The sequence below is a fragment of the Primulina huaijiensis genome, chromosome 5, assembly GCF_012295235.1.
Source record: "Primulina huaijiensis isolate GDHJ02 chromosome 5, ASM1229523v2, whole genome shotgun sequence".
Taxonomy (NCBI): Eukaryota; Viridiplantae; Streptophyta; class Magnoliopsida; order Lamiales; family Gesneriaceae; genus Primulina; species Primulina huaijiensis.
The window spans coordinates 11,524,620-11,533,374 of NC_133310.1; the positions used below are offsets into that span (position 1 = coordinate 11,524,620).

The 8,755-nt window shown below is 37.9% G+C and overlaps 1 protein-coding gene across 1 annotated transcript; it reads left to right on the plus strand.

Moving 5' to 3' along the window:
- The first annotated feature begins 2,020 nt into the window (after positions 1-2,020).
- On the plus strand, positions 2,021-8,130 carry LOC140977638 (uncharacterized). Its single transcript, XM_073442385.1, has 9 exons — positions 2,021-2,915; positions 2,964-3,253; positions 3,619-3,822; positions 3,970-4,161; positions 4,255-4,450; positions 5,337-5,773; positions 6,841-6,896; positions 7,017-7,098; positions 7,609-8,130. Exons 1-9 carry the CDS (start codon positions 2,021-2,023, stop codon positions 8,128-8,130), a joined length of 2,874 nt encoding a protein of 957 aa, XP_073298486.1.
- The last annotated feature ends 625 nt before the right edge of the window (positions 8,131-8,755 follow it).

The window sequence follows — 8,755 nt, forward strand, 5'->3', positions numbered from 1 at the left end:
CTCTTCTTCTCCTCTACCCACATTTTTAGGCTTAGATTTATTTCCACTAGTACTAACCTCAAGCCTATCCAACCGCTCATGTAATGGCTCCAACTCAACCTTCATCATGTAATGCCCGAAATTATTAATTGCTGAATTGAAGTGATGATGAAAAGATGACTCCGAGAATGACTTGAGAAAGAATGTGAATTTTGGGTTTATTCCAGCAGACCTCGCGCACATGCGCGGAGACAAGACGCGCATATGCGCGAGTAGCTATTGCCGAGGCAGAAGACCTCGCGCATATGCGCGAGCAGGTACAATTTGTAATATCCCAACCTTTTATCCTTTTATTGTTAATGATGTTATTCTATGGTTTGGTGTTATGGATATATGGTTAAGTTATTATTGATCATGGTTATTGTTATGGTTTATGAGTATAGTTGATGGAAGGGTTGGTATTTAATGTTATAGCATCAATATGGTTATTACATTGTATTCATGGTTAATTCTTATATGCTTTTGGGTGTGGTTAAGTAGATGGTTGTGTATTTGAGGAGTTGTTATTGTTGTTAAGGTTTGATTTTGGGAGTTTGATTGATGGTTTGAGCCAAATAGGTAATTGGGGTGCAGAAACGGTTTGAAAATTTTTGTATTTGTTTCGATTTTTAGCTCAATGAATGAGATATTGATCCAAATGATATGAGGCTAATTGCATTAAAAAGCTAAGATCCAAGGCTACAACTTTTATGTTTTGAGTTTTGTTCAAGTAGTTGAGGAAGATGAGTCAAAAGTGGCCCGAAGTGTGTTATGTATATCGCCGTTCCTGCAATGACACATTTTGGTAGAATAGGCATAACCTTTTACTCAGAACTCCAAATGACCTGACACTTGTGGGAGATTCAAGAAAAGACATAGTGCAACAACTTTTATGTTTACCACTTTGGCTAATTCGGAATAAAAAGTGCAGTTTTGGTCCTTGGACCGAGGGTACACGGACCTTCGCAAGGGGTCCGGGTCTTGCCAAGCTAAATTTGTGATTTTCAGTGTGTACACGGACCTATACACGGAGGGGGGCACGGGGTCCGTGTTTATGGCGTTGAAAACACATTTTTAAGAGTTTCTAAGCCAATTATTATGCCATTTCTCTTACTTCTCTTGCATCCATCGACTTGGGGAGCTAGGGTTCTTCATTTATTCTCTCAATTCATTTCTTTCCAAGGTTTGGATCTTCAAGTTGGAGGTGTGATCTTTATGTACTCAAGAGCAAGTAACCAAGGTAAGGAAAATTATCTTTTGGATATTTGGTTGAAGTGAAGGGAATGGTGGTTTAGGCTTGAATGATATTTATAGGTTAAAGATGTGAATTTAATGGTATAATCTTGATCTTGTGTTGTATGATCAACTACCAAGAAGCTATCACAACAAGTTCTATTGGTTGTATGTGGGCTTTTCCATGAATTCATCTCATGGCCTATATGTATGATAAATGATATTGTTATTTTTCCTAGCTCCTTTAATTCATTGATTGTATACTTGCTATGTAATGGTTCATTGAAGGGAAAGGAATTTTGATGCCAATTGCTAAGAAAAGAGCTAGTTCTATTTTTCATGCACACCACGTTTGATAGAATGATTCAATGATTCTTTTTATGGCTTGATAGTTATATGGTAGTGGTGGTGCTTCTAGCACTTCTAAACCTACATGACGGAAGTTGATCAACATTTAACATGTACAGTGACTAATTTTGACTGAAATGTACATGTATACCATCGACGGATGACTTATCAATGTCATACAAGGAAAATAAAAGAAGTGGTTGATAGAATGTCATCTTATAATTGTTATCTATATATTCCATTGAACGATGACATTTCCTATGGTTCAATTGTAATGATTCCTTTCTTTACACTATTGTATATATAATTGTTATTGAAAGTTCCACTTACTGAGTTTAAAGATTTGTTCTATGGCAAGTACTTTCCTAGCGATGTTAAAGCCCGCAAGGTGAAAGAATTCTTAGAGCTAAAACAAGGGATAATGAGCATGAGTGATTACATCTTGAAGTTTGAAAAAGGTTGTCTTTTTGTTCCTTTCATTGCTAGCAACGACAAAGATAGAGCTGAGCATTTTATGCAGGGGTTGAGGGAGGAGATTCGAAGAGATGTTCGAATGTCGAAGGCTAATTCTTACAAGGAGATTGTTGAGAAAGCATTGATGGCCGAATATGATGAGAAAGAGATTGATAAAGAAAGACAATTCAGGAGGAAACAATTTGTCCAAAAGGGTCAAGCTTCAGTTCAAGGAGGACATGGAGGAGACAAGGGGAAAGGAAAGGAAGAATATCGCGGAACAGCTCCTGCGGTGCCATCTGAATCAGATAAGCCTTTATGCCCTAAATGCCACAAACCACATAAAGGAGAGTGCCTAGTTGGAAGCAACAAATGTTATAGATGTGGAGGTGTTGGGCACATTGCGATCAATTGCATTCAATCATCGAGCAAGGGCCGAGTTCAGGGGCGTACTTTCTCTTTGACCAAGGAAGGAATTAATCCTGATTCGTCAATCATTTCAGGTACCATTCTTATTTTTGGCAAGGTAGCTACTACTCTTATTGATACTGGTGCCACACATTCTTTTATAACTGAGCAATTTATGCATTCTCTGGGTTTTGCTCCTATTGGTGAAATTGTCCACTTTTCTATTGTGCTTCCTTTGGGAGATTATATTCATTCTTCAAGTGTGATTCGAGCGTGCCCTGTTCAAGTAGATGAGGAATTGTTGTATGCTGATTTGATTTTCATTCCCATGATTGAGTTCGATGTTATTTTGGGAATGGATTGGTTATCTACTTATCGAGCTGTGATATATTGTGTAGCCAAGACAGTGTGTTTTCCTTCAGGGCATGGTGATAGCAGGGTCTTCACGGGGTCAGGTACTTCTCTTGACCTTTCTTTTATTTCTTGAACGGATGTTGGTTAAGGGTTGTCATGGGTTTCTAGCATTGGTGTGGATATAACTAGAGAAGGGAGCGGGAATGTGAGCGACGTTGATATTGTGAAGGATTATCTTGATGTCTTTGCGGATGATGTGTCAGGATTTCCACCGGATAGAGAGGTGGAATTTGTTATTGATATTGTACCAGGTACTGCACAGATTTCTGAAGCCACTTCTCGAATGTCCCCAACTGAAATGAAAGAGTTGAAGAGACAATTGCAAGAGTTATTAGATAAGGGCTTTATTAGACCAAGTTCATCTCAATGGGGGGCACCGGTATTATTTGTAAAGAAGAAAGATGGGTCTTTGAGATTGTGTATTGACTATCGAGATATCAACAAAGTAACGATCAAGAAAAATATCCTCTGCCCAGAATTGACGATCTTTTTGATCAGTTGCAAGGTGCTACTATATTTTCCAAGATTGATCTGCGGTCAGGGTACCATCAATTATAAGAAAAGGAGTGTGACATACCTAAGACGGCTTTCCGAACCAGGTATGGTCACTACGAGTTTTTGGTTATGTCGTTTGGATTAACTAATGCTCCTTCTATATTTATGGATCTTATGAATCGGGTTTTCAAGCCATATTTGGACAGTTTCGTTATTGTCTTGATTGATGATATTTTAATCTATTCAAAGACTCGAGATCTACATCAGGAGCATTTGAGGATCGTATTACAGCAGTTGAGGGACAACCAGTTATATGCTAAATTCAAGAAGTGTGAATTTTGGCTGGAGCAAGTTGCATTTTTAGGTCATATCGTTTCCAAAGAAGGAATTGCTGTGGATTCGGCTAAGATTGAAGCAGTTAAGAAGTGGCCTATTCCTTTGACAGTTGCTGAGGTACGAAGTTTCCTTGGGTTGGCAGGGTACTATCGCCGTTTTATTGCTGATTTCTCTAAAATAGCCTTGCCACTTACTACTCTGACGAGAAAGACAGTTAAGTTTGAATGGACTAATGAATGTCAGCAAGCATTTTAAGTATTGAAGGACAAATTGACCTCAGCTCCAGTGTTAAAACTTCCTCAGAGAGTTGAAGACTTTGTGGTGTATACATATGCTTCCAAGAAAGGTCTCGCTGCTGTGTTGATGCAGCGAGGTGAAGTTATTGCTTATGCTTCTCGTCAATTGAAGGAGTATGAAATGAACTATCCGACTCATGATCTTCAGTTGGCAGCCGTGGTATTTGCTTTGAAGATCTGACGACATTATTTATATTGCGTGAAATGTGATATTTTCTCAGATCATAAAAGTCTTAAGTATCTCTTTAGTCAGAAAGAACTGAACATACGTCAGAGATGGTGGTTAGAACTTGTGAAGGATTTTGATTGCACTATCAGTTACCATCCAGGAAAAGCGAATGTGGTTGCTGATGCATTGAGCCAAAAGTCAGGTATGCAATTGGACTCTATGATTCAAAAGCCTCGGTTGTTGGATTTGCACAGAAGTGAGATCGAATTGGTTGAGGAAGGTACGATCGCTCGACTTTAAGCCTTAGTTATTCGACCGACTTTGATTGACAGAATTAAGCATGAGCAACAGTTGGATACTCATTTGTTGGACTTGAGAGCAAAAGCAGAGAAGAAGGGGAATTCAGAGTTTGGATAGAACAGTAATGGCCTCATTACATTTCAAGGCCGTATTTGTGTTCCTATTGGTGATGCTATTCGTCGTGACGTTTTGATAGAAGCTCATTGGCTCCAAGATGTATCAAGATCTTAGTCAATTGTATTGGTGGCCAGGTATGAAGAAAGATATAGCAGCATTTATTTAAGAATGCTTGACTTGTTAGCAGGTAAATATTGAGCACCAACGACTGGCGGGCTTATTTCAATCCTTACTTATACCGCAATGGAGGTGGGAACACATCACTATGGATTTTGTTGTTTGGTTGCCAAGAACTCAGAAGGGCTATAATTCTATTTGGGTGATTGTGGATCGATTGACCAAGTCATCACATTTTCTCCCTGTCAAGACGACATATTCTATGACTCAATATGCGAAAACGTATGTCCAAGAGATTGTAAAACTTCATGGGATACCCGTGTCGATTGTTTCAGATCGTGATACAAGGTTTACATCTGAGTTTTGGAAGAGTCTCCATAGAGCTTTGGGTACAAAGTTGGCCTTTAGCAAAGACTATCATCCCCAGAGCGATGGGCAATAAAAGAGAGTTATACAGATTTTGGAGAATATATTGAGGACCTGCACTATTGACTTTCCTAGTAGTTGGGATTCGAAGCTACCTCTTGTCGAGTTCACATATAATAACAGCTACCAGTCCTCGATTGGCATGGCACCATATGAAGCATTATATGGTAAGAAGTGTAGATCACCTTTATAATGGGACAAAGTAGGAGAAAGGAAGATGTTGGGACCCGAGTTGGTTCAACAAATGGTTGATGTGGTCGCACTGATCAGACAGAGAATGAAGACGGCTCAATCTCGACAGACAAGTTATGCAAATGTTCGAAGAAGGACTTTGGAATTCAATGTAGGTGACCATGTGTTCGTTAAGATAGCTCTCCTCAAGGGATTTATGAGGTTTGGAAAGAAAGGTAAGTTGAGGCCTCGCTATATTGGACCTTTCGAGATTCTGGATAGGATTGGTGAAAGAGCGTATCGATTGGCTTTCCCTCCAAATTTGGATCGTGTTCACAATGTCTTCCATGTTTCAATGTTACGGAAGTATTTGTCCAATCCATCCCATGTTCTTCGACACCAAGCATTAGATCTTTTGCCTAATCTGAGCTATGAAGAAGTACCGGTTCAAATTATTGATCGCAAAGTTAAAGTGCTAAGGAACAAAGAAATTTTCTTTTTTAAAGTTCTTTGGAGGAATCATGTGATTGAAGAGGCTACATGGGAACTGGAGGAAGAGATGAGACTACGTTATCCGTATTTATTTTGATGTAAGCAAATTTCGGGGACGAAATTTTTATAAGGGGGGAGATTGTAATATCCCAACCGTTTATCCTTTTATTGTTAATGATGTTATTCTATGGTTTGATGTTATGGATATATGGTTAAGTTATTATTGATCATGGTTATTGTTATGGTTTATGAGTATAGTTGATGGAAGGGTTGGTATTTCATGTTATAGCATCAATATGGTTATTACATTGTATTCATGGTTAATTCTTATATAGTTTTGGGTATGGTTAAGTAGATGGTTGTGTATTTGAGGAGTTGTTATTGTTGTGAAGGTTTAATTTTGGGAGTTTGATTGATGGTTTGGATGGTTTGAGCCAAATAGGTAATTGAGGTGTAGAAACGGTATGAAAATTTTTGTATTTGTTACGGTTTTTAGCTCAATGAATGGGATATTGATCCAAATGACATGATGTTAATTGCATTAGAAAGCTAAGATCCAAGGCTACAACTTTCATGTTTTGAGTTTTGTTCAAGTAGTTGAGGAAGATGAGTCAAAAGTGGCCCGAAGTGTGTTACGTATATCGTCGTTCCTCCACTGACACATTTTGGTAGAATATGCATAACTTTTTACTCAGAACTTCAAATGACCTGAAACTAGTTGGAGATTCAAGAAAAGACATAAGGCTACAACTTTTATGTTTACCACTTTGGATAATTCGGAATAAGAAGTGCAGGTTTGGCCCTTGGACTCAGAGTACACGGACCCAGGCACGGGGTCCGGGTCTTGCCAAGCTAAATTTGTGATTTTCAGTGAGTACACAAACCTATACACAGAGAGGGGCACGGGGTCCGTGTATATGGTGTAGAAAACACATTTTTAAGTGTTTCTAAGCCAATTATTATGCCATTTCTCTTACTTCTCTTGCATCCATCGACTTGGGGTGCTAGGGTTCTTCATTTATTCTCTCAATTCATTTCTTTCCAAAGTTTGGATCTTCAAGTTGGAGGTGTGATATTTATATCCTCAAGAGCAAGCAACCAAGGTAAGGAAAATTATCTTTTGGATATTTGGTTGAAGTGAAGGTAATGGTGGTTTAGGCTTGAATGATAGTTATAGGTTAAAGATGTGAAGTTCATTGTATAATCTTGATCTTGTGTTGTAGGATCAACTACCAAGAAGCTATCACAACAAGTTCTATTGGTTGTAAGTGGGCTTTTTCCTTGAATGCATCTCATGGCCTATATGTATGATAAATGATATTGCTATTTTTCCTAGCTCCTTTAATTCATTGATTATATACTTGCTATGTAATTGTTCATTGATTCAAAGAAAAGGGAAAGGAATTTTGATGCCAATTGCTAAGAAAAGAGCTAGTTCTATTTTTCATGCACACCACATGTTTGATAGAATGAGTAAATGGTTCTTTTTATGGCTTGATAGTTATATGGTAGTGGTGGTGCTTCTGGCACTTCTAAACCCACATGACGGAAGTTGATCAACATTTAACATGTACAGTGACTGATTTTGACTGAAATGTACATGTATACCATCGACGGATGACTTATCAATGCCATACAAGGAAAATAAAAGAAATGGTTGATAGAATGTCATCTTATAATTGTTATCTATATATTCCATTGAACGATGACATTTCCTATGGTTCAATTGTAATGATTCCTTTCTTTACACTATTGTATATATAATTGTTATTGAAAGTTCCACTTACTGAGTTTAAAGATTTGTTCTATGGCAAGTACTTTCCTAGCGATGTTAAAGTCCGCAAGGTGAAAGAATTCTTGGAGCTAAAACAAGGGACAATGAGCATGACTGATTACATCTTGAAGTTTGAAGAAGGTTGTCTTTTTGTTTCTTTAATTGCTAGCAACGACAAAGATAGAGCTGAGCATTTTATGTGGGGGTTGAGGGCGGAGATTCAAAGGGATGTTCGAATGTCGAAGGATAATTCTTACAAGGAGATTTTTGAGAAAGCATTGATGGCCGAATATGATGAGAAAGAGATTGATAAAGAAAGAAAATTCAGGAGGCAACAATTTGTCCAAAAGGGTCAAGCTTCAGTTCAAGGAGGAAAAGGAGGACACAAGGGGAAAGGAAAGGAAGAATATCGCGGAAAAGCTCCTGCGATGCCATCTGAATCAGATAAGCCTTTATGCCCTAAATGCCACAAACCACTTAAAGGAGAGTGCCTAGTTGGAAGCAACAAATGTTATAGATGTGGAGGTGTTGGGCACATTGCGATCAATTGCATTCAATCATAGGGCAAGGGCCGAGTTGTAACCCTCTAACCCGAATTCATAAAATAACTGCGGAATTTAAATTTTTTTTTTCTTGAAGGAAGGAAGGTTTAAAATACATTTCCATATAGTCAAAAGTATACACATGATCAATCAAATGATACAACAAAAAAACAAAATATCTTTTTTATGATCATGTCCAAAATGCTATCAAAATAATCTTTCCTTCCTCCATCTCTATATGCATATGACTCCGGCCTCAGTCAACGTCACGGATCGTCGCTCTTATCTGCATCACATGAAATAACTGAAATGAGTATAAAACTCAGCAAGTGGAACTCTTACATAGCAATGTACATATCACACTCTGAAAACATGGTTTTGAAAACATTAAATATCATCAACTCTGAAACATGAATATCATAGAATGAATAACAATAACGAAGGTATTTCTCTTTTCTCTGTTGGATTGATATCTATATAGTAACTCTGTCTCTGTACCTATATCCCATCGATATACATCGATAACTCTGAGGGATATAAGCCTATGGTCGTTGATCAACTAATTGCATGCAATCTCTGACTATGTATCTATCAATCCAATAAAACATTTGAATTCTCTCTTTGGCATTAAAACAAACACTTTGAA

Coding starts and splice junctions, on each gene's coding strand:
- LOC140977638 (XM_073442385.1), top strand. CDS start 2,021: ATGAGCATGAGTGATTACATCTTGAAGTTTGAAAAAGGTTGTCTTTTT. Junction 2,916..2,963: donor CAGGGTCTTCACGGGGTCAG/GTACTTCTCTTG, acceptor ATGTTGGTTAAG/GGTTGTCATGGGTTTCTAGC. Junction 6,897..7,016: donor CTCAAGAGCAAGCAACCAAG/GTAAGGAAAATT, acceptor CTTGTGTTGTAG/GATCAACTACCAAGAAGCTA.